The sequence below is a fragment of the Aotus nancymaae genome, unplaced genomic scaffold (genome assembly GCF_030222135.1).
Source record: "Aotus nancymaae isolate 86718 unplaced genomic scaffold, 86718_ANA_hifiasm-v0.15.2.pri h1tg000006l, whole genome shotgun sequence".
NCBI lineage: Eukaryota > Metazoa > Chordata > Mammalia > Primates > Aotidae > Aotus > Aotus nancymaae.
In genome coordinates this window covers 63,960,037-63,986,853 of record NW_026988417.1, presented here as the reverse complement: position 1 = coordinate 63,986,853, position 26,817 = coordinate 63,960,037, and the positions used below count along the sequence as shown (strand labels likewise).

Below are 26,817 nucleotides of genomic sequence, written 5' to 3'. Positions count from 1 at the left end.
GGGCTAATATTTTAAAATACCAACCAGTGTTTTTTTTTTGATATATTTTGGGAAAATTAATAGGCTTTTAAAAGTAGTTTTATGTTTACAGAAAAATTGAGGCGGAAGTACAGGGAGTTCCCATTTACACCCCTCTTCCTTTCCCCTACAGTTAATTTTATTATTAACATTTTGCATTAATGTGGCACATTTGTTACAATTGGTGCTACAATTGTACATTAAGATACACTAAATATATAAACCAATAAAATACATTATTAGCAACTAAATTCTATAGTTTACATTAGTATTCACTTTTTGTATTGTGTATTTTATGGATTTTGATAAATGTATAATGGGATGTATCCATTATTATGGTGTCATATGGAATAGTTTCATCGCCCTAAAAAAATTTTCTGTGTTTCACCTATTCATCCTCCCTTCCCCCTGAACCTCTGGCAACTACTGGTCATTTTGTCATCTCCATATTTTTGCGTTTTCGAGGAAGATTATGCAGCTGGACCCATACAGTGTAGAGACAGGGTTTCACCATACTAACCAGGCTGGTCTTTTTTAAGACAGGGCCCACTCTGTCACTCAGGCTGGAGTTGTGCAGTGGTATGATCATGGCTCAACCTCCTAGGCTCAAGCAATTCTCCCACCTCACCCTCCTGAGTAGCTAGGACTACAGACACCACCATGCCTGGTTAATTCTTATTTTTGTAGAGACAAGGTCTCACCATTTTGCCTAGGGTGGTTTTGAATTCCTGGGGTCAAGCAGTCCTCCTGCTTTGGCCTCTCAGAGTGTGGGTATTACAGTCATGAGCCACCACACTCAGCCTGTATGTAGCTTTTTAAGATTGGCTTCTTTCAGTTACCAGTAATGCATTCAAGGGTCCTTCATATCTTGTTGTGGTTTGACAGCTGTTTACTTTTATCACTGAATAGTATTTCATTCTCTGGATGTACCACAGTTTGTTCACTCATTAACCTATTTAAAGACTTCTTGATTACTTCTAAATTTTGGCAATTATAAGTTATAAATTATGAATTATGTAGAGTTTTGGGGCAACATAAATTTTGAACTATTGGGGTAAATTCCAAGGATTGTATGGTTAAGAGTATGTTAGATTCCATATATGGAATCATACACTACGCTCTTTTGTAAGTGACTTCTTACAAGAGTTTTTTCTTACAAAAGAGACTTTTTACTACTTCCTTTCCAATAAAAAAAAGAGTATGTTAGGTTTTGTAAGAAACTGCCAAATTGTCTTCCAAGGTAGCTGTATCATTTTTCATTCCCATTATCAATGAGAATTCATGTTGTTTCACATTTTTGACAGCATTTGGTATTATAAAAGTGTTATAGGGGATGGGGCATGCCAAGATGGCTGAGAGGAGGCAACACCAGAATACAGCTCCCAGTGAATGAGATGCAGAGGGCTAGAGGACTTCACGATTCCAAGCGAGGTGCTGGGTTCGTTTTGGTGGGACCGGTAGGACACTGAAAATAATAGCCCAGGGAAGGAGCCAAAGCAGGGTGAGAGCCACCCAGGGAGGGTGAACTGAGACAGGGCGGGGTGCATCCCCACCTGGAATGTGCAGCCAGATTAGAGGGTAGGGGACTTCACCCCCTTGGTGCTCTGATTTGGATCCTGTGCTTACTTCATCCCTCCTGCAACCCACGGTCCACGGGAGCCCTGCCAGACTGAAGGGTGCCCTGGGTTGTCGATGCAAATCTGAGCGACGGCTCCTGCCTGGTGCTGCAAATTGTTGGTGCGGACCTGGGCAGAAATTTGGTTTAATGCCAGCAGGACGGATCCATCCCACAGAAAGAGGAAGAGTTGAAAGCAGGGAAACAGGCCATGGGCCTGTTGAAGACACTACATACCAGAATCTCTGGGACACATTTAAAGCAGTCTCTAGAGGAAAATATATAGCAATAAGTGCCCACATGAGAAGAAAGGAGAAAACTAAAATTGACACCCTATCATCAAAGTTGAAAGAGCTAGAGGAGCAAGATCAAAAAAACTCAAAACCTAGCAGAAGACAAGAAATAACTAAGATCAAAGCAGAATTGAAGGAGATAGAGACACGAAAAACCCTACAAAAAATCAATAAATCCAGGAGCTGGTTTTCTGAAAAGATCAACAAAATAGACAGACCACTATCCAGACTAATAAAAAAGAAAAGAGAGAATAACCAAATAGATGCAATAAAAAATGATAAAGGGGATATCACCACAGATGCCACAGAAATTCAAACCATCATCAGAGATTATTACAAACAACTCTATGCACATAAATTAGAAAACCTGGAAGAAATGGATAAATTCCTGGACAGTAGCCTCCTCCCATGCCTAAACCAGGAAGAAGTCGAAACCCTGAATAGACCAATAACAAGGTCTGAAGTCGAGGCAGCAATTAAGAGCCTACCACCCAAAAAAAGCCCAGGCCCAGATGGTTTCACAGCCGAATTCTACCAGACATACAAAGAGGAACTGGTACCATTCCTACTGAAACTATTCCAAATAATCCAAAAAGAGGGAATCCTTCCCAAATCATTTTATGAGACCAACATCATCCTGATACCAAAACCCAGCAGAGACTCAACAAGAAAAGAAAACTAGAGGCCAATATCCATGATGAACATAGATGCAAAAATCTTCAATAAAATACTGGCAAGCCGATTACAACAGCACATCAAAAAGCTTATCCACCATGATCAAGTAGGATTCATCCCGGGGATGCAAAGCTGGTCCAATATATGCAAGTCTATAAATGTAATTCACCACATAAACAGAACCAAAAACAAAAACCACATGATTATCTCAATTGATGCAGAGAAGGCCTTCGACAAAATTCAACAGCCCTTTATGCTAAAAACTCTCAATAAAACTAAAAATAGTTTAAAACCTTTAACCTAAAAACTAGGTATCGACGGAATGTATCTCAAAATAATAAAAGCTATTTATGACAAACCGACAGCCAATATCATACTGAATGGGCAAAAACTGGAAGCATTCCCTTTGAAATCTGGCACTAGACAAGGATGCCCTCTCTCACCACTCCTATTCAATATAGTACTGGAAGTTCTAGCCAGAGCAATCAGGCAAGAAAAAGAAATAAAGGGTATTCAAATAGGAAAGGAGGAAGTCAAATTGTCTCTATTTGCAGACGACATGATTGTATATCTAGAAGACCCTATCACCTCAGCCCAAAATCTCCTGAAACTGATAAGCAACTTCAGCAAAGTCTCAGGATACAAAAATCAATGCGCAAAAATCACAAGCATTCCTATACACCAATAACAGACTTAAAGAGAGCCAAATCAAGAACGAACTGCCATTCACAATTGCTACAAAGAGAATAAAATACCTAGGAATACAACTAACAAGGAATATAAAGGACCTCTTCAAGGAGAACTACAAACCACTGCTCAACGAAATAAGAGAGGACACAAACAGATGGAGAAACATTCCATGTTCATGGTTAGGAAGAATTAATATCGTGAAAATGGCCATACTGCCCAAAGTAACTTACAGATTCAATGCTATCCCCATCAAGCTACCAATGACCTTCTTCACAGAACTGTAAAAAACCACCTTAAACTTCATATGGAACCAAAAGGGAGCCCGCATAGCCAAGTCAATTCTAAGCAAAAAGAACAAAGCGAGAGGCATCACACTACCAGACATCAAACTCTACTACAAGACTACAGTAATCAAAACAGCATGGTACTGGTACCAAAACAGAGATATAGACCAATGGAACAGAACAGAGGCATCGGAGGCGACACAACATATCTACAACCACCCGATCTTTGACAAACCTGATAAAAACAAGCAATGGGGAAAGGATTCCCTATTCAATAAGTGGTGTTGGGAAAACTGGCTAGCCATATGCAGAAAGCAGAAACTGGACCCCTTCGTGACACCTTACACTAAAATTGACTCCAGATGGATTAAAGACTTAAACATAAGATGTAACACCATAAAAACACTAGAAGGAAACCTAGGCAAAACCATTCAGGACATAGGCGTAGGCAAGGACTTTATGACCAAAACACCAAAAGCATTGGCAACAAAAGCCAAAATAGACAAATGGGACCTAATCAAACTCCAAAGCTTCTGCACGGCAAAAGAAACAGTCAATAGAGTGAATCGGCAACCAACAGAATGGGAAAAAATTTTTTCAGCCTACCCGTCTGACAAAGGGCTGATATCCAGAATTTACAATGAGCTAAAAAAGACTTAAAAGAGAAAAACAAACAAGTCCATTCAAAAATGGGCGAAGGATATGAACAGATACTTTACAAAAGAAGACATACATGAGGCCAACAAACATATGAAAAAATGCTCATCATCACTGGTCATCAGAGAAATGCAAATCAAAACTACATTGAGATACCATCTCACGCCAGTTAGAATGGCGATCATTAAAAAATCTGGAGAAAACAGATGCTGGAGAGGATGTGGAGAAATAGGAACAATTTTACACTGTTGGTGGGAGTGTAAATTAGTTCAACCATTGTGGAAAACAGTGTGGCGATTCCTCAAGGACCTAGAAATAGAAATTCCATTTGACCCAGCAATCCCATTACGGGGCATATATCCAAAGGATTATAAATCGTTCTACTATAAGGACACATGCACACGAATGTTCATTGCAGCACAGTTTACAATAGCAAAGACCTGGAACCAGCCCAAATGCCCATCGATGATAGACTGAACAGGAAAAATGTGGCACATATACACCATGGAATATTATGCAGCCATTAAAAACGAGGAGTTCACATCCTTCGTAGGGACATGGATGAACCTGGAAAACATCATTCTCAGCAAACTGACACAAGAACACAAAATCAAACACCACATGTTCTCACTCATAGGAGGGTGTTGAACAAGGAGAACACATGGACACAGGGAGGGGAGCACTATACACGGGGGTCTGATGGGGGGGAGGGGGACAGCGGAGGATGGGGAGTTGGGGAGGGATAGCATGGGGAGAAATGCCAGATATAGGTGAAGGGGAGGGAGGCAGCAAATCATACTGCCACGTATGCACCTATGCAACAACCTTGCATGTTTTTCACATGTATCCCAAAACCTAAAATGCAATAAAAAAAAAAAAAAAGATTTAGATTCCCCATCAGTTAAGTAGGGGTGTTATTTTTAGCCTTGTGGTTCTCTCTCCCTGGATCTGTGCTGCTCAACATAGTAGTGGCTAATTGAGCTCTTGAAATGTGGCTAGCTCAAATTGAGATGTAAATGAGAATATATATTGGATTTCCTAGATTTAGTAACAAAAATAAAGAATTTAAAATAGATCATTAATAATTTTAAAATATTGAATACATGTTAAAATGAATATTTTGGATTTATTACATTAATAAAATATATTATTTAAATTAATTTTGTCTACTTCTGGCCAGGTGCAGTGGCTCACGCCTGTAATCCCAGAACTTTGGGAGGCTGTGGTAGGCAGATCACCAGAGGTCAGGAGTTTGAGACCAGCCCGATCAACATGGTGAAACCCCACCTCTACTAAAAATACAAAAATTAGCTGGGTGTGGTGGCACACACCTGTAATCCTAGCTACTTGGGGGACTAAAGCATGAGAGAATCGTTTGAACTTGGGAGGCGGAGGTTGCAGTGAGCCAGGATTGCACCATTGTACTCCAGCCTGGGTGACAGTGAGACTCTGTTTCAAACAAAAAGTAATTTTTCTTCTTCTTTTTAACTTTTTCATGTGACAACTAAAAAATTTACAGACACGTATGTGGCTTATATTGCATTTCTTTTGAATAGCACTTCTCTAGACTTTGGTATCCATTACCTTGTCAAAGTTTTTCTGGCTAAAAGAGAGTAAATTAGAATTTAATTTTCCAAAAAGTATATTGTGCTTCCTTTGTAAAATGCCCTTACTATATACTACATGAGGTACATACTTTATGGCCTAAGCAGAATTTGTCATCCAGAACAAGGCAGGTATTATTACAAACTTGGTGTCTTCTAATAAAGACATAAGTAGGATAATTGAAAAGTAAAAACCCAAGATGCAGAGGAAAGAAGGGCAAGTAGAATATTTTAAATTGGGCAAAACTGGAGAGGCAGAGATGGATTTATTATGAAGCTAGTGAAGTTTAAGTTTAAACTTAACTTACAGGTATTTTTGTGATCCACCTATGAAAGATTAAATTGAGGACACATTTAGTTTGGGTTTAGTGGGTGTATTTATGTAGCTTGTAAATAGTTGTTTCTGGTTGTGCCAGTTTAGAAATATCTTCCAGAAATACTCCTATTTCGCCCATCCCTCAAAGTTTCCATGCACCAAGTACAGGTATGGGGACACCAAGTAAAAGGCTAGGGTTGGCATCACAATGTGTCTTGTGATGTTTGGTGGCTATGTGGCGAATAGAAGAGAAAATATGTATAAGGTTTGAAGCCAGAAACTAGTCTGTGGTTTCTGCCTGCCTTAGTCTCCCAAAGTGCTGGATTATCAGACAGTAAAATTGGAAGCAAAGATTTCAACTTTCACTGATGCCTCATTTAACAGGATGATCTCTTCTGTCAGGAATATATTTGATATTGAAGCACATAGAATATATTTAATATTGAAGCACATAGAATTACACATTTGCTATAATTTTTTGTTGTTGAGAATGGAATAAAACTGGTTTCATAAGCATTACTGTGTTTGTGGGGGTACATACCTGTAGTAGTACAATAAGCAGTGAGAGTGTGTGTGAGTTACATACACACATGAAACCATGTGGTTTTCAGTATATGTAACCAGAAAGAGAATAAAAATAAATGGATCTAATATTGTTCAAAGTTGTTCTCAAAGTTTGATCTGAGGATCCGTGAAAGTCTTTGAGATCCTTTTGATGGTCATTAAGGTAAAACTATTTTTATAATACTATCAAGATTTTAAATAAAATGAAAATCCTGTTTCATTCTTATTCTCTTGAATTACAGTATAAATTTTCAGCACAACATATGTGATATTGTGACAGATACAGGGTGAATGCAGAAGCAGATACAAAAATCTTAATATCTTTTATTAAATCAGACATGAAAGAGATTTTAAGAATAAAACCACTCTTCTTACTAAATTTTGTTCATTAAACTAAGTACCTCACCTTCTCATCATTTTAAAAAAGTAGTTATTTTTCATCAAAAGTATGTCATTTGTATTAACACATAATTTATGTATTTTGATATTTTTAAATGATTCATAGCTAAATATTTTTAATTTCTTCCATCAAAATTATTTTTAATGGTTAGTCACTTGATGATTCCATTAGGTCCTTATATAATCCTATTAATATTTGAAACTACCTGAACTACCTGAGTTGCAAAAAGGTCGTTCTCATTTTTAAAAACAATATTAATATTTCAGAATCTTAATTTGTTTTGTGTACTGGAGGTTTTCTAAGACAGAAACATTTTCCACGGTGAGATCCGTGATAGATAAGAAATGTGAGGGGGCTTCAAAAATTTATGGAAAATGTGTATTATGAAAAACTATGCAAGTATTAAAACATATTTTTGCACTAAAATAAACTTGTACTAACATGTCTGAACAGGATCTAGTTTGAGGCACTAAGAAGCATAAAATATCAGGTTGAAAAGAGCCCCATCAGAGCAACATGAATTTTGCTAAAATTGACATAAGAACAAACATCAAATTGATGGTGAAGTTTGGGTGGGAGACTTGGGAAATCATCAATGCTTTACAAAAAGTTTATGAGAACACCACCTCAAAAATCAGCAATTTACAAATCGATAACTCATTTTAAGAAGGGACAAGATGATGCTGAAGATGTGGTAGACTGTCCACATCAATTTGTGAGGAAAAAATTTATCATGTTTGTGTCCTAACTGAGGAGCACTGATGATTAACAGCAGAAACAGTAGCCAACACCACAGACATTACGGTTGGTTCAGCTTACACAATTCTGACTAAAAAACTAAAGTTGAGCCAACTTTTCTGTCAATAGTTGTCAAAACTGTAGTGCCCAGATTAGTGCAGTCAAGAGCAGAGCTTTCAATGGAAATTATAAACAAGTGGGAGTAGGATCCTGAAGCATTTCTTTGAAGAATTGGAACAGGAGATGAATTGACCAGCATTATCCTAAAGACAAAGTACAATCAAAGCAATGGCTACCAAGAGGTGGAAGTGTTGCACTCAAAGCAAAAGTGGGCCAGTCAAGAGCAAGGGTTGTGGCAACAGTTTTTTGGGATGCTCAAGGCATTTTGCTTGTTGGCTTTCTGGAAGGCCAGAGAATGAGAACATCTGCTTATGATGAGAATGTGTTGAGAAAGTCAGTTAAGCTTTAGCAGAAAAATGCTTCTTAGGCTGGATGCAGTGCCACAAGCCTATATTCCCAGCACTTTGGGAGGCCAATGTGGGCGGATCACCTGAGGTTTGGAGTTTGAGACCAACCTGGCCAACATGGCGAAACCCCGTCTCTACTAAAAATACAAAAATTAGCCAGGTGCACCTGTAATTCTGGCTACGCGGGGGGCTGAGACAGAAGAATCATTTGAACCCAGAAGGTGGAGGTTGCAGTGAGCCAGGATCGAGCCATTGCATTCCAGACTGGGCAACGAGAGCGAGACTCTGTCTCAAAAAAAAAAAAATGTTCTCACTGGAGAGTTTTTCTCCACCACGGCAATGCTCCTGCTCATTCCTCTCATCAAACATGGGCAATTTTGTGAGGTTTGATGGGAAATCACTAGGCATCCACCTTACAGTCTTGATTTCGCTCCTTCTGACTTGTTTCCTAATCTTAAAACATCTTTAAGATCAGATGCATCTAGTTTTCTTCAGTTAATAATGTAAAAAGGACTTCATTGACATGGTTAAATTCCTAGAACCCTTAGTTCTTTAAGAGTGGACTAAATGACTGGTATCATTGCTTACCAAAGTCCCTTTTTTTTTTTTTGTCTCCCAGGCTGGAGTGCAGAGGCATGATCTCAGCTCACTGCAACCTCCACCTCCCAGGTTCAAGTGACTCTTTCACCTCAGCCTCCTGAATAGCTGGGATTACAGGCACCTGTCACCATGCCCAGCTAATTTTTGTATTTTTAGTAGAGATGGGATTTCACCATCTCTGCCAGGCTGATTTTGAACTTCTGACCTCAAGTGGTCCACCCACCTCAGCCTCTGGGATTACAGGTGTGTAAAGTGCTGGGATTACAGGTGTGAGCCACTGCACCTGGCCAAAAGCGTCATTATTTTTTAATTAATTTTGATTTTAAAAGTTGACAGTAATAGTGCATATTCATGGGATACATAGTGGTGTTTTGATACACATAACGTATAAAGATCAGATCAGGGTAATTAGCATAACCATAATCTCAAATATTTATCATTTCTTTATGTTAGGAATGTTCAATACTTTTTTCTAGTTATCTGAAACTGTATATTATTGTTAACTACAGTCATTCTACAGTGGTGTAGCACACTAGTACTTATTCCCCCTAGCTAGTTGTAATTCAGTGTCTTGAACTTGATGGAGCTTATGTTGAGCAATGAAGTTTATAGTTTTTATAGTGTATTTCTTTCTATTCTATAAATTTTATTCTGTAATCTACTTTATTTATTTATTTATTTATTTTTGAAACGAAGTCTTGCTCTGGAGTGCAGTGGCATGATCTCGGTTCACTGCAACCTCTGCCTCCTGGGGTTCAAGTGATTCTCATGCCTCAGCTTCCCAAGTAGCTGTAATTACAGGCATGCACCAACACGCCTGGCTAATTTTTGTGTTTTTAGTAGAGACCTAAAAACATGGTTTTTAGGGTTTCACCATGTTGGCCAGGCTGGTTTAGAACTCCTGGCCTTGGTCTCCCAAAGTGCTAGGATTACAGGCGTGAGCTACCATACCTGGCTGAAAATCTACTTCTAATTTCATTTTCCCATGAATTTTTTGAAATTCCCTCATAGATCTGTCTTTTGAAGGTGAGAAAAGAGTGACTATGAAAGGGGAGGAAAAAAGGAGAACATGTCCTCAGGCAGATATGTCTCAGGAGTGTACAAACCCTTAGGACCACCTTAGAAAGTCTTCAGGTTCCCCCAGGAGTAGCATATCCCAGTTGGTAGACACCTGGTTTTGATAGTCTAGATGGTAATCTCACACCTCGTATATTAATGGTATCATGGGGATATGTATGCAGGAGTTTAGGGAGGAAGTATGATGCTGGAATAACTGATAGCTGCAATTAGTTTGAAGAACGTTGAAAGTAAACAAAATGGATTTCTCTAGTGGTCTGGAATTTGTGAAGCACCTTGTGTATTTACTTTGATGATCATATTAACTTTGTGGGACACCTTTTTTTTTTTTTTTTTGAGACAGGGTCTCACTCAGTCACCCATGATGGTGTGCAATGGCATAATCTCGGCTCATTGGAGCCTTGACCTCCTGGGCTCAAGTGATCCACCAGCCTCAGTGTCCTGAATAGTTGGGACTCCAGGTGCATGCCACCATGCCCAGTTAATTTTTGTATTAATTAATTAATTATTATTATTATTATTTTTGTAGAGACAGGGTTTCAACATGCTGCCCAGGCTGGTCTCAAACTACTGGGCTCAAGCGATCCACCTGCCTTGGTCTCCCAAAGTGTTAGGATTACAGGTGTGAGCCACTGTGCCTGGACATGACAGGGATTTTTGCCTCCCTTTTACAGATTAAAAAAATGAGGCTCATTTTAAAGACAGAGCCTTGCTCTGTTGCCCAGGCTGTAGCACAGTGGTGCGATCATAGCTCTCTGCCACCTTGAACTCATGGGCTCAAATGATCCTCTTGCCTCAGGCTCTCAAGTAGCTGGGACTGCAGGTGCATACCAGAGAACTTCTCAATTTTTTTTTAGACATACGGCCTTCCTATGTTGTCAAGACTAGTTTTAAACTCCTAGCCTCAAGAGATCTTCCTGCTTCAGCCTCCTGAGTAACTGAAAGAATGTTTTTTTGATAGATGGTTATCCAGGAAGTCCTTTAATAGCACTTTTAATTATTAGCACTAATGGCAAAATATTTTTGGAAGTTTGAATACTAATTTACTCTCATTTTTCCCTAAAACTTGACAGTTTAAAAGTAAGTTATTCAGCTTCTGCATATCTGAAACAGGGTGGCTAATAAATCATTAACCAGTAGCAAATCTGTAACCACCTAACACACTGGACATGGAATGTATTTCACGGTGCATATTTACATTTGTTACATATTGATGGAGCTGAGCTGTATATAGTGAGAAATGTTATTAACCCTATCCATACCTTTCTTTTTTGGGGGCTCTACTGCAGTTTACATTAATCTCCCTCACTATGGAAGAACTGCAATGGTCAGTGTTATAAGTTTAAATCAGATTAATTTCTACTTTTTAGGTGAATGGAGAAAAAGTATCACCTTGGTTTGTTTTAGTGATTATGATTACTTTTTTCAATGTCATTTCTCACACTCAAGCATACCAAAATTAAACATTAAATGCCATTATCACGAGTTCTGAATATAAACACTTGAGGACAGGCAGAATTATATGATTTATAATTCTTTGTACTGTATGTTTTAGATGTTCAAAAATACTCTGCTTATTAAAAATTAAGTTTGTGGCTCTTATGAGAAAGTGAATGATGAAGTAGCTATGAAGAGACCAGAATTTGTCTTCACATTGCTGGGCGTCTGCTCCTTGACTGCTGTGCTTCCTACTTCCAAAGAAAGTTCCAGACCTGGAGCATCATGTTAGTGTCCTGAGGCAGTTTCTGTAAGGGCTAACTTTCTTTCATTTCCAAAGAAAAAGAATCAGTTTTCCAAATATGTTTTAATATGTGTATCATCTAGGTAGCATAATGTTATATTTCAAAGACAAATTTCTCCATGTAATTATTGCTTTTAAAAGTTGAGATTCTCTACATAGAATATATTTTCTGAAATTTTGAAAATATTTTCAGGTAAATTAAGAATTAATTTCTTCTAAGACTATCCAATGCATCTCAATCTATATCACAATATGATCAATGATAAAGATTCGCATGTGTCAGCAAATTTGAGGCAGCTGAGTTGAAAAAATTTGAAACAGCTTACTGAATTCCTGGAAGAAAATAAAACACCTTTTAAATGTAGTGAAAAGCATATTGAACTTAAATATTTTTACTTGAGATCAAAGTTTCTTTTCCAGGATTGGGAGAATTAGTATCAAATTATTCTTTAGTTATCTCTAAGGATATTTGGTTCTAGAAATTTTCACGTGTTAAACAGTTAACTTTGCTTGTTGATATGAGAAAGCTTTTTTGCAACATTTCTTAAGTTCCATCTAAGACCGGCAGATGGGTTTATCTGCTCTGCTAGCTATCACTAGTGGCTGCTTGCAGTATTAAAGTAGGAAGATTCTGAGGCTCTGTCAGTGAGTGGAGACAGGATCATGATGAACTGAAGTGTGTCTGCTATAGACCTCTATATGCATGTATGTGTGTGTGTATGTGTGTGTGTTGGGGTGAGGAACACAGTCTGCTTCCAAATATTTTCAGCTTTGACCCAAAATGGAGCATGTGTTATGCTAACAATTAAAAGCCTTTCAGGCTAGGTAGCTCATGCTTGTAATCCCAGCACTTTGGAAGGCTGAGGCGGGCAGATTGCTTGAGGCCAGGAGTTCTAGACCAGCCTGGGCAACATGTCAAAACCCCGTCTCTACAAATAATACAAAAATTAGCCAGTGTGTCTGGGCGTGGTGGCTCACGTCTGTTATCCCAGGACTTCGGGAGGCTGAGGAGGGCCTCCCACTTAAGGTTACTTAAGGTCAGGAGTTTGACACCAGCCTGCCCAACATGGTGAAACCCTGTCTCTACTAAAAACACAAGAATTAGCCAGGTATGGTGGGGCGCTCCTGTAATCCTAGGTACTTGGGAGGCTGAGGCACGAGAATCGCTTAAACCTGATAGGTGGAGATTGCAGTGAGCCAAGATCACACCACTGCACTCCAGCCTGGGCAACAGAGCAAGACCCTGTCTCAAAACAACTAAAAAACACACAAATTCTTCCTTCAGTGTTAATACCGTAGGGTTGGTGGCCCAGTAAAAATATTCCCTTATGTTGCTGGAATCAACTGTGAATGAAAAGGGGCTTCCTAATCTTATTAAGATCTGCATTTGTCAAGGTAAGGCAAAGAACTCCTCTTTTTTAATCTGTAGATGACCTTTATAACCAAGAAGCATGTTCCAAGCTAGGAGAATTTACCATTTGGTGATTCTGTGGTGGTTTCCTCCATGGCATCCGTGCTCCTTTGGATGCCTGCAGGGGTGGTCATTGCAAATTCATCATCTGTGCTACTTGGAATTGGGAGGTGGCCTGCTGGGGTTCCCTGGATGGCAGGATTTACACCTGCTTGTCCTGCTGGAAGCCTTCCATCCTGGACATTTGGATTAGCCCCTGCCTGACTAGTGGGCAGAATGCCTCCCGGGAACAAGGAATGGATGATAAGGCCTGTGAAGATTTGTGGGGCCAATGGCTGGAATGAGGGAGGCAAACAGAAAACAAAGTTAAAAGCAACACATTTTAAAGCCTTTTCTCTTTTGAGGGGAGCAAGTTTGGGTAGGAATGTCAAGAAGGAGAGAGTAAAGTCAGAGAAGACAGCAAAGATCTGGCATTCCTCAGGAGAAATACTCCCTTACTCCAGCCAAGCCTGATTCAATATTGGTACTTTTTGATATGCTCCATTTCCCTCAGAAAGGGAAAGCCAGAATCAAGCCAATAATAAATTGTTTTTATTATTATCAGCTGGATCTGGAGGTAGAATTAAGGTGGAAAAATCCATACAATCATGATGGGCTTTATCTCTGTTATTAAACCTAAAATGTAATCTTTCTTTTGCCCATAACATTTTTTTTCAAAAAAATATAATTTATAAGATTAACAATGGAAAAATTGATTTGAACAGATTAATTAATCCTGATGGCTTTCATCCCTTCAAGTTTTTTTTATGTATTTTTCAAAGGCATTGGAATATTCATTCAGAAACATTTATCCTGGCAATTCAGCTATTGTATATTCCTTGAGAATACATAAATAACTCCTCTCTATTGGAGTTTTTCATTTTTAGAGAGCTTCTGATTGAGCAGGTCTGGAGCAGGACCCAGCAACTGCCTTTTTAACCAGTTTTTTATGCCATCTGGATTTTCTGAGCAAGGAATGAAGTTTGGGAAACACTGTGTTATATTTAAGAGATATTGAAACCAGAATTAGGCTTATGCTGGATGACAGATAGGAGTAGAGTATAGACGTTTTCAAACTGAGGGTTGTGATATCAGTTTTGAAGTAAAAAAGGTGGGTGGCAGTCATCATTAAACAATAAAACAGACAGTAGACTAGTAGTGCATTCTACATAGTAAAGGTGAATACTGTTTCATGAAGTACGTGTGTGTGTGTGTGTGTGTGTGTGTGTGTGTGTGTGTCTTAAGCTGCATGAAAAATCTACTTGCTATTGTGGGTTGTATTAAAAATGTTTGAAAAACCACTAGTATAGTAGATTAAAAAATAGCTTTGGATCTGGATCCACTCTTTTCTTGTTGTTGTTGCCTTTGAGGCCTTAATTACTTAAACTCTTGAACTTCAGTTTCTTTATCTGTAAAGCTAGGTCAAAAATATCTGCCTTGTGCTTTGGGGTAGGTTGAAGGCAACATATATTAAGGATCTGCTAAAGTGCTGGTTATACGGAAGAACCTCAGTAGCTGGATATGGATGTTCATGTATCAATGTTGGCAAAGCAGACACTAGCCCTATTTGATGATTATTTATGGACAATATAGAAAATATCTACATTTTCCATAATAGAAAAGCTGTTGAATAACTGTGTTTCCAAATATTGCCTCAATTCTGTTCTGTTGTCATGTTTAGATATCATATTAATTCAAGTCCTTTTCTCTAAAAAAGGACCTATGGAGGAATGCATAGAAGTGTCTAAGCAGGCCAGGTGCAGTGGCTCATGGCTGTAATCCCAGCACTTTGGTAGGCCAAGGTGGCTGGATCAAGAGATCAAGAGATTGAGACCATCCTGGCCAACATAGTAAAACCTCGTCTCTACTAAAAATACAAAAATTAGCTAGGCATGGTGGCATGTGCCTGTAGTCCCAGCTACTTAGGAGGCTGAGGCGAAAGAATTGCTTGAACCTGGGAGGTGGAGGTTGCACTGAAACAAGATCGAGCCACTGCACTCCAGCCTGGCGACAGAGTGAGACTCTGTCTAAACAAAGCGTCTAGCAATGATGATATGAACTTTATTTAGGGTTCAGCCCTCCAATTTTTTTCTGTGTGTAGGAAAGAGTTCATTCATCACTATCTGATGCTGGAAAAAATATATTTTTCCATAGAAATTAAAAATCTAAGTCAAGAAATTTAATATTTCCTGTAAAAGTCAATATTTATATTATTCTACATTTGCATATGTTTCAACAGTCTATAATCCTAGACTGCAGTCCTTATGAAGTTAAAAATGTGCATTGGCTTTCTGGATATAACTGAATCTGATAGCAATAAATGGAAACAAAAGCTAAGTTAATTAACAGAAAAATAGCTGAAGAAGTATAATGAAATCCCCAAACAAAGCAACGATAATCGAATGCAAGAAACTATAAAAATGTTCAGTTCATTGTAGTACACATCATATTCAGGATTTATGCTCAAAAGAGACTAAATGAGGACAGAAAACATTGTGATAGAAGTGAAAATAATTTGAAATAGTATTTTAATTTTTTTTTTACCAATTCCTCTGAGCTTAGGATAGTGCCCTAAAAGCAAAATGATAAATACAAATTGTTAGACATATTTTAATATGTTTGTAGTAATATATGTATAACATCACTTAAAAACTTAAAATACTTCCAAAGATTATAGAGATTTTGCCTTTCCAATAATATGTTAAACTGCCTTATGATCTGTATTACAAAACTCAAGTCAGCATATGATGTGCGACTGCTAATATTCATTCTTTGAGTAATGTGAGGTCATCTGCATACAAAAATTATATATTTTTTCTATCATTAAGTAGATGTTCATTGAAGAAAACTTATGCAGAAAGCAAGCTCTTATGATTATCAGTGTCCATACAGTGCAAAATACATTGAAAAACCTCACAACTATCTAGTGAATTGAGGTAAGAATAAATGTTTCACACCAAAGTGATTTAAAATCAAGAAAATATTAAGCATAATTTTACCTGGGCTCCAAGGTGTGTGACAAAAATTGGTAACATCTGAAAAGAAAGAGAGAAAAATTCATTCAAAGGTAAGCTCTGGAAGATGGTATAAATTTTGATACCTTCTTTTTTTTTTTGAGATGGAGTCTCACTCTGTTGCCCAGGCTGGAGTGCAGGGGCACAGTCTTGGGTCACTCAGCCTCCTGAGTAGCTGGGATTACAGGCACCTGCCACCACGCCCGGCTAATTTTTTAGTAGAGATGGGGTTTCACCATATTGGCCAGGCTGGTCTTGAACTCCTGACCTTGTGATCCGCCTGGCTTAGACTCCCAAAATGCTGAGATTACAGGCGTGAGTCACCGCACCTGGCCATTGATACCTTCTTAAAAGAATATAGTATCTGATAAACAGATATTTATTACTAATGTATTATCTATAATCATAGATATAAATTCATAGATCTGATGGGAGTTTGGAACTTTTCCAATTTATAAAAGGAGTATCAGTCCCAGACAGATTGAGACACCAGTTCAAGATAGCATATTTAGAAGTTAGTAAACTGGATGAACAACAAAAAAATTGGTCTCAAGCAATCTCCAAACTGAAAATTATTTCAAGTAACAATAATGTTAAAATGCACAGATTTCTTTCATATGGCATCTCAGAAGACACATTAAAACATGCAATGACTATTTTCAAATGTGAAGATTTCTTGAGGCTTATATATTTAGTCTTGCAATAGTTGCCTGGACATTTTGCTGTTAAAATAAAGCAACTATAGAGAATATTGCTCAGTAACCCTTGGCATTGGCATAGCTCTTAGAACTAGGCAAGAAATAATTCAAGGGTCACTGATAACTAACTAAATATTATGAATTTAGTTCATAAAAGGATGAAAAAGATTTGAGTGAGGTGTTGGCATGCTCCAGTACTCTCTGCTACTCTGAGAACTGGCCTGAAGTTTGTCAAAGAAAGCTAAGGTTTAAAAAATTTATTCTTATTTCTATAGAAAATTCAAAGTGTCAGGAAAGTCATCAAAATGGGACTCTTAATTTCATAATTACTAATCCAGAAGTTTTGAAAGTCTTATGAAATAGACTCTTAACTATTGTTTCCCAAGACAGATGGTGCAGCAATTATGGAACTATGGAATGCCAACAAGGAAAAATGACATACATTTATGAAAAAGCCTTACTCTCAATCAGGTTCTTACTGACTGACAAAAAAGGACATGAGAACAAGAACAAAAACCCAACTAGCTTTCACGGTGGCAATGGGAAAGTGGTTGGTACATTTTGGATTTAAGAGAAAACTAGATGGATATTTTGTCTTTAATGGAAAGTTGGAGTGGAAAGACCAAAAAGATAAAAAGAGGAAACCATAGCTGTCTAAGTAAAAACTGTAATGAAAGATAATCTAATTGTTCACCAATATAACAATAAAGAGGACTGTTTGCTTAGTTGTTGATAGAGAAATAATTTGAAATCGTTAACAGTTAATACGTCGTACATTTATTATGTGGTAGGCATTGTTTTAAGTGTTTTCTGTATATTTATTCATTTGATCTTTGCACAGGTGTAGAGGAAAGTTCTACTTTGATGCCCATTTTAAATTTTGAGCAAAATGAGCCACAGAATGGTTAAGTAACTTGGTCAACATCATATAAGTAGTAAGTGTAGAGAGTGTAGAGCTGATATTTGACCAGAAATTGTGTGGTTCTAGAGTTCACCAACATGGTTCACCTTTCTTTGATAAATGTGAGCCACCAGTAGGTGTCCAGGTTGTGGCAGAGATGCAAGCCACTCTGCACAGGGAGAGGCAGGGTTGGAGGGACTACAGTTGCCCAGGAGAAGGTCAGGTATGGGAACCCTTGGTGGTAGCACAGCCTAGAGACATTGAAGAATTCCCACAGGAAATGGGGATTGATTTATAATATTGCATAGAGGGTGTACAGTGTGAAACCCTCTATACTGAAACTTTTGTAACATATCCAGGCTCCACTAATGCCTTGACTTAGGGAGATGCTCTCTGGGGAACATGAAGATGTATTAAGTCTGCCTTCAAGGTTAGAGGAGGGCAACAATGGGAGACTGAAGCTGGACAATCAGTATGTAGATTATACTATGATCACCTGTTACAGAGAGTCTCCTTTTATTTGCATCTTTCTCAAATCTTTTTCTGAGAGTCACTTTTATTATCAAATTTTTTGTCATCAAGATAGTTTGTGTGTCTTTGGCCCTAGAAATTCTATTCATTCTATTCCTAGGAAAGGAAATAGCCATTGGAATAGTCATAGACTTGGTCACGGATGCTCACTGTAGCGTTGTTTATAGAAGCAGAGACTTAAAACCCTCAGATTTTCATAATAAGTAATTTAGTATACCATGGAATACTAAGCAGTCATTAAAAACATTGTAAGTGAATATTTTAAAACATGAAAACTCTTCAAAATAATATTTGTGGAAAAAAGCATGTTACAAAACATTAAATATAGCAAAACAATATTTCCTTTAAAAATGTACTTATATGTACAGAAAAAAGACTGGAAGGACATACTCTATAATGTTGACAGTGTTTGATTGTGGCCAATGAGATTTCAAGTGAATTTTATTTTATTTTTTGCTTATATGTAAATTTTAGAAAATTTACGTTTTCTAAATTCTTTATAATTGGCATATATTACTTACACAATAATAAATACTTCTACAAAATATTAGACCATTATGTTGGATGATGGGGGCTGAGGTCACATGTTGGGAAGAATAAGTTATCTACAAATAACTTAGTCAAGCTGTAAAAGGATTATTGTATTTTCCTCCAGAGCCTTTCTTTTTTTTTTTTTTTGAGACAGAATCCCCCTCCATCACCCAGGCTGGTGTGCAGTGACACAATCATGGCTCACTGTAGCCTTGACCTCCCTTGCTCAAGTGATCCTCCCAATTCAGCCTCCTGAGTAGTTGAGACTATAGGTTTGCCCCACCATGCCTGGCTATTTATTGTATTTTATTTTTTGTAGAGATAAGTCTCACTATGTTGCCCAGGCTGGTCTCAAATGCCTGGGCTCAAGTGATGCTCCTGCCTTAACCTTCCAAAGTGCTGGGATTACAGCATGGGCCACTGTGCCTAGCCCCTCTGGAACCTATTTAGAAAAGTTTCAAGAAGGTAAAAATTTGGAATTGTTCAATGTTAAAATGCAGACACTTCAAAAATAGGTGATGCCTAAAGTATGTCATTTATATCTTAGTGTATGAGGATTTTCAGGTTTTTTTTTTTAAGCAAGTGACAGTGGGAGGTGGTAAATACCGAAAAGTCCTTGGGGACTTTCAAAAGGGAATGAAAAAAAGGGGACAAAAATAGGAAGATTAGATTTGCTGAAGATAAACTTTATCCACCTCTTAAGTTTTCTTTGAGATTATCTTGGTCACCCAGAAAGTCTTCAAGAGGAAACAGTATGCTAAAAAAAAATCCTGGGATCTCTCAATTTCCCCCCATATAGTTTTCACTTTTTGATCTTCCCCAACTTTTCAAGGTTTACTGTTAATCATTAAAAATGTATTCTAGAATTGCCTGAACCCAGGAGGCGGAGGTTGTGGTGAACCGAGATCGCGCCATTGCACTCCAGCCTGGGTAATGAGAGCGAAACTCCGTCTCAAAAAAAAAAAAAAAAAAAAAAGGATGTATTCTAGAGAGGTTGTAGGGTAGCATGGTATGTTTTCATGCTCTGAGTATGTTTTCATGAATTTTCATTAAGAACTAGTTTGCCAAATACTGTTCTATGTTCAGTTGAACATTCATCAGCTAGTAATCTGGGCAAAATTTTTGAGAAGCTTTAAAAAATTCTATTTCTATTGTAGGCTTTCACCTGAGAGAAAAAGCTCTCTAATGTTAAAACTGAAGTCCAGCTGTTCAACTTACATGTGGTTGCAGTTGCTGTTGTACATTCAACCCTCCCAGGGTCAATGGGTGGGTCTGGGTACCAGGTGTCATTCCTGCAGCAGGATTTAACTGTAGGGTAAGGAAGAAGACTTTCATTGTATTTTTTTCCAGTTTGAATATTTAGGAAACTAAAATGTATTTGCTAAATGTAAAATATATTTAAAGGGAGGATTTGCTATGTAAATACATAGTATTCTGTTGCATGTGTACTTAGACACAAAGATGAAATTTAAAGACTTAATTAGTCTGCTAGTACAACCACAAGAGCTATTGCTGACTTTTCCCCTGGAAAGTTTTTTGTTGGCATTTAACCTATTCTGTTTGAGAATTACTTAGGCGATTTATTTTATCCTTGCTTTTTCTTTTTGGTTACAACAGTTGTTCCTGAAATTTTTCTGATAGCTTTTTTAAAAATTAAGAAATTAACTCCTCTAGGTTACCCATGAAAATTATAAGGTTCAGAATAAATGTTTTGTATGAAACATTAACTATATTTAAATTTGACCACTAAAAAATTCCACTCTAAATCAGGAAAGAAACTTATTTTTCTTCCCAGATTATACAGCTATTCTATGAGAAGACTGAAGAGCTATACAGATATTCGATAAGAAGACACTGAAGAGCTTTCTATCTCTTCCAGTTTGCTTCTGTCATTGGGGGCAATACTAGTGATCGTGTTTATGTGGATGTGTGGATGCTGTAGGGGCATTAAGGAAGGTATGGTGGAAAAATGGAGAGAGAAGAGGGTAGAGAAACTGGAGAAGGAAAGAATTAGATTCATTTGTTTAGAGACTCTTGCTAAGAAAAACTTTTAATGATGTCCAACTCTCTTGGACTCTTCTCTCCTGTCTTTCAGCTTATTTACATGAATATGTGTGTTTGTGTGTTTTCGTTTGTGGATATACACACCCATATGCATGCTCCCTCCACCGCAACATTAGGCATTATATTTATTTCACAATGGGTATTAAAATGATATAAAAGATTACTTACCAGTTGCAGATCTTGCCCCAGTGTAAGCATCTGTGTTAATGGTATCAGACTTAAAGAAGGGAAGACCTGCAGGGCATTGAAAGTGATGTATGAGACAAGAGCTTGTCTGCTTCCATTGCTCTGTCAATGGTGGATATCCTCATGTAATTGACACTCCTGTCAGAGGTGGATTTACCATGAAGGTAAAAAAAGATGAAGCCTCAGGGCTTCTACTAGCATTGCCCACTTTTGGGGCCCTGAGAGGTGGCCTAGCAATGTCTCAAGCTTATGGCGCTTAACAGCTTAAGAAAATTTGTGATTTACTCTTATTTCTTATCACATTATAAATATTTATTTCAGTACCTAATTTTACATATCTAATTTTGTATTTTTTTTTTCTTAAAGAGGGTTCCCAAATTGTATAAGATACAGATTCCTTAAGGAGGGTGAATGGTTCCTGACTTAAGTGAGTGTTCTGTAACGTCAGTTGACTAAAGAGAAGACTTTAGATTCTAGTGTTATCTGATTGTACTACTTCACAAAGTGTAGAAGCAGGTAAGTCGTGTCCTTCACAGCAGAGGAGGAGTTGTGGTGGGAGGGAGGTTAGTAGCCAAAAATAATGCAGTTTTCAAAAGTATTTAAATATGCTTTGAGGAAACAGATTGAACAGCAACACATCAACACATCAGCAACAATGAAACTTAACAAAACCATGAGGAAGTCTGCAGTTATTTTTTTTATAGATCACCTCTGATTCCCTGCTATTGCTGGCAAATATTGTATATGGTAATACAGTAGTATCTCAAGGGCATGGAAGACCAAGCTTCGTAAATAGACGTAGCTAGGATAACTTTTCAAAGTTGACTAGATTTCATTGCTAAACCAAATTATTATTTAGATAAAAGAAAAAAGAATTAGAGTGCTTTACTTTCCCTATGCACATTTTTTGGAAAATTATATTGTTTCTTTTCCTCACTCCCAAAAGAAAAGCCTCTCTCTCTTGCTCAGCCTTGTACGGTCTTTGTGTAAATTTTGATTTTAAACCCACCAGTCTTAACATGTTTTCTTTACTTATTTGTACATGACTCTTACCTGATTTGACTGCTGTTGGTTTAGTAGTGTTGCCTGATCTGGAGCCAACTTTGTGGGAGGGAGTCCCAAAGCAGGTTTGAGCTGCTTTTGTGAAAACAAATACATATTTGATGAGGCAGGAATGTGTTTAAGGTTTTGTATCCATTTATGTCCAAGTCATCCCCAATGCAAAAATGTCCATCGTTAGGCTCTGTGTGTTTTAGAGGAGTTTAACTCCCTGAAACATTACGTGCGTGGTAGGGCATGCAATTGTAGAGTGGAAAAATGGCAGCCCAGGAGAGGTGGGATGGTGTGGGCGGGAAGGAGGCTAGGATGCATCTGAGCAAGTGGGATTTCTTGTGATGGTTCCTGGCTCCCATTTAATTTCTGTACCTGCCTTTCTCTTTTTCCATGACATGAATATATAGTCTGTGCCTTAGCTCTGTGCACATTTGCTTTTTCTTAGGGCTGGAGGTAAGCTGCTGTCATTCTTACTAACTTTTCATGAAGCCTCCCACTTTTGTCATGCCTGCCACATCACTCTTGTAACAGAAGTTCAGTTTTCTTCCTGGCCTAGATATTTTATTAGTGTATTAAGAATCACTGAATTTTAGATCTGAAAATGTTCCTCCTACACATTCGGTCTAGTTGTATCATTTTGTTTAACAGATGAGGCAACTGATGCTTACAGTAACCTGCCCAGCGTGACATGGTGAGCAGCAGAGCCAGTGCTAGGATCCCTGTAAGTGCTCTTAGTCTCTGAAGAAGAAAACTTTTCTTTTGGCAGGTTGACTTAGTCTGCTTTTGCTCCTGGAGGCATCCTGAAAGGCACAGGGATGTGGCCCTTTGGGTCTGCACCAGTCCTTGAGTCTCCTAAGGTTACCCTGGAGTAGTTTTGGTTTTACGTTGGACTTTCCCCCTTAGTTATAAGAGGAGAAGTTGGGGCTGGGCATGGTGGCTCACTCCCGTAATCCTAGCACTTTGGGAGGCCAAGGTGGGTGGATCACTTGAGGTCAGGAGTTCAGGACCAACCTGGTCAACATGATGAAATCCTGTCTTTATGAAAAACATAAAAATTAGCCAGGCATGGTGGTGCATGCCAATAATCCCAGCTACTCGGGAGACTCGGGAGGCTGAGGCAGGAGAGTTGCTTGAATCCAGGAGGCAGAGGTTGCAGAGTGAGACTCTGCCTCAAAAGAAAAAAAAAAGGGGAGAAGTTGGTATTATCTGTTCTAGGAGGTTCCTTTCAACTTTAAGATTCTATATATATACATTTTATTAGTATGTTTTTTTAAACTCCCACAATCTATTGTTAGCATAGCAGCCAGAGTGACCCTGTGAAAACGATAGTCTAATCTTGTCACTCCTCTGCTCAGTCCCTTCAATGACAGCCAAGTTTTTTTCTTTCTTTGCTTTTTTTTTGAGATGGAGTCTTGCTCTGTTGTCCAGGCTGGAGTGCAGTGGTGTGATCTTGGCTCATTGCAACCTCTGCCTCCTGGGTTTAAGCAATTCTCCTGCTTCAGCTTCCCAAGTAGATGAGATTACAGGCACACACCACCATGCCCAGCTAATTTTTTGTATTTTTAGTAGAGATGATGTTTCACCATAGTGGTCAGGCTGGTCTTGATCTCCTGACCTCAAGAGATCTGCGTGCCTTGGCCTCTAAAGTGTTGGGTTTATGGGTGTGAGCCATCGTGCCTAGCCAACGACTGTTAATTTCACTGAGAGTAAAAGCCAGAGACCCTACAGTGGTCTACAGGGTCTTCATGCTCCTGGCCCCTAGTAGCTCTCTGATCTTTCCCACCTCGTTTCCTCTCTCTCACTCTGCTCTAGCCATCCAGCTTTTTGCTGTTTCTGGGACAGGTAAAGTCTATTCCTGCTTCAGAATCTCACTTCCACCTGTTCTCTCTGTCTAGAATGTTCTTTCCCCAGACATTGGCTTCACTCTCTCACGTGCTTTTTTACTTGAATTTCTGTCTATTAAGGCCAAACCTGACTGCTGTCCTGAATATGCAGCCTGCCCTTCTCCACTGTGCACCACTGGCCTGCTCCATCTTACCCTGGTCTGGGATTGTTTTTTCATAGTGCTCACCATCTCCTAACTGTCATGTGACCTATTGATTTAGGCTGCTCACCATTTATCATTTGTTTCCTTGCTAAAACATAGATTTCACAAGGGCAGCAATACTGTGGTTTATTCAATGATCCATCCCAAGATAAATCTCTGTTTGGCATATAGTAAGCAAATATTTTTTGAAAGAATAAAATCTTGTTTTCTTCCAGGGTCTTCACTTTCTGTGACTTTGATTTGTCTTATATTTAGTTTTTTTGTTTTTTTACTAATTGTGTTTTCCATCTGGTACCTATCCTTAAATTTTCAATCTACTGAAAATAATTGCTAGGTTGTTGTATGTGTCCACATTTGCAAATGGATTCACTCTTTATACCATTATGATAACTCCATACAATTCATTTACAAATAATAAAAATACCTTGTCTATGTGTCCTGATGTTTCATTTGGTATTGTTTCTACAGGAATAGACGTTTCAGTGTCTCCTCCCCTGCCCTGCCCCACTGGCTCTCTAGCTGCTCTCATTGTCTATTAGCAATCTGCCATAGCCTGCACATTCCACCTCAGCCCACCTCACATGAGAGCTGCGATCCTGGAAGGTTTTGCTTGTCTTGAGTTTTCACCAATTATGTGGACATTTAAATATACTAGAGAAACTGTATTTTGAAGACTCTTCTGGTAAATGTATTTGGTGAAGTGAAAGAACCATTTGTTTTATAAAAAAACTAACTTCCTACTTTACCTTTTTTAGAAAATTAAATTTTTACAGAAAACTTCTTTCAAGGAGGACACACACACACACACACACACACACACACACACTCACACAGGGATGCATTTGGGAGGTAAGAAGGAGGTTGGTTACCATATATTGTTTCATCCTCCCCTAACATAATCCCACCCTGTTCATTTCCTTCACATAACTAATCATGGTTATTACCTATAATTTAACATTTCTTTAAAAAATCATTTGAGTAAAAAATAAAATAAAAAATTAGCAAGTGACACTGGTGAAAATAAAAAATTAGAAAAGCTAGAAAAATAAAAAAAAATGATTAATGTCTATAATCCTTATGAACACCATGAAGGATGACGCCTTTTTTTTTCCTTCTCACTATTGTTTCTTTAGCAACTAGCACAATATCTGGCATATAGAGAGTTTTAAATAAATATTTGTTGATTGTATGGATAGATGCAGAAGTTTTGAGCAAGCTTGAGGCTCAACTAAGAATGTTTCCTTTTATTCTGTTATTTCATAGCAAGTATATTGTAATTTTTTTCCTAATGGTCTTGAACCATCTTGAACAGTCAAAGAGAAGTCCACCTAGAGATACAAACCATTCATCTCTATGTCTACAAAATAATGGAGTAAGTGTTTGACTTCTAGCGCTTTTTAATTTTTTTATGTGAATACTATTGGTGATGAAATGTTCTAAGTCAAATATTTTGGTCATTTTATGATACCAAATGCCTTTGGTATCATATGATTTGGTGGCCTTTTTTGGAATTTATACAGTCTAGATATTTAGTATTTTCAAGTAGAAAAATTAAAAAATATAGTTTACCATTTTATTCATGAGCAAATAACTGGTTGCCATGAAAAAAAATTCTTTTCGGAAAATATGATAATCATCCACTTAAGGCATTCATTTGTCTCCTAATTTCTAGTCTATTGCTCTGCCAAAAAACCTGACCTTTTACCACGATGGAGTGAATGCATTTAAAAAATGTAAGTACATTGAAATATGTACCAATACCTTATTAGCCTGTCATTTTCTGCCTTGGAAAATAAACACTGGATACTCGGGAGGAATGAGTCACAAAACAGAGCAGTTTTGATGGAGGGCAGGAGAGAGGTAGGTCTGTAACTAGAGATGCTGCTGAAGCTGGTTGGCATGTAAAACAAGCATAACATACTTACTGGTAATGACTGAGTTGATACTAGAAGACAAAACAGTAGAATGGTAGTCTTCATGTTTCAAATTGCTACCTACAACAACAAAACAGTGTTAATCTCCCACTGTATTTTTTTTCCTTTTGAGAGAAAAATGATATTTTAAAAACAAATGTTCTCATTGAAACACTGTCAATTAATGTTACCTTTGTGTCCAGGAGGCACAATGTACAATACTCAAGGTCCAGTTGATTTCTCAAGTTGACTCTGGTGAAAAATCTTACCCTTCAATGCTTTTATGTGTTTGTAGAAGACATTTAAACTCAATTCCAGGAGATTGGAAACTGAGAGACCAATCAGGATTTAGCTGTCTGTTAAATCATTTGGTTTCTTTCGTTTCCCAACATTTCATTAGGTGGGTTATTAGCTGCAGACATTGTATCACCCAGTGTCTACCATTTGAAAAGAAGGTGTTTCAGGGAGACATGCCTTATGTAATTAAAAAAAGATGCAGACAATAAAAAAATGTGAATGCTTCTTCACTTCCATCTTCTTCCCAAATGATTTCTCAGATGTACCTGTTTTAATCATCTAAGTATGAACATACAAATCAAACATCAAAATATAGGGCTCTGTGTGTAGTTTAAAAAATTAAGTCTATTATGTAGATTACCCTGGAACTTATGTTTATTTAACAAATAATGG

The 26,817-nt window shown here is 37.9% G+C and overlaps 1 protein-coding gene across 1 annotated transcript; it reads right to left on the bottom strand.

Annotated features, from left to right (window-relative positions):
• Positions 1-1,422: 1,422 nt before the first annotated feature.
• AMTN (amelotin) lies at positions 1,423-26,193 on the bottom strand. The gene is made up of 8 exons (XM_012464376.2): positions 26,140-26,193; positions 22,168-22,251; positions 21,097-21,162; positions 20,083-20,172; positions 16,189-16,224; positions 15,734-15,760; positions 13,215-13,485; positions 1,423-1,901 (listed from the first exon to the last, which is right to left on the bottom strand). Exons 1-8 carry the CDS (start codon positions 26,191-26,193, stop codon positions 1,423-1,425), a joined length of 1,107 nt encoding a protein of 368 aa, XP_012319799.2.
• Positions 26,194-26,817: the final 624 nt, after the last annotated feature.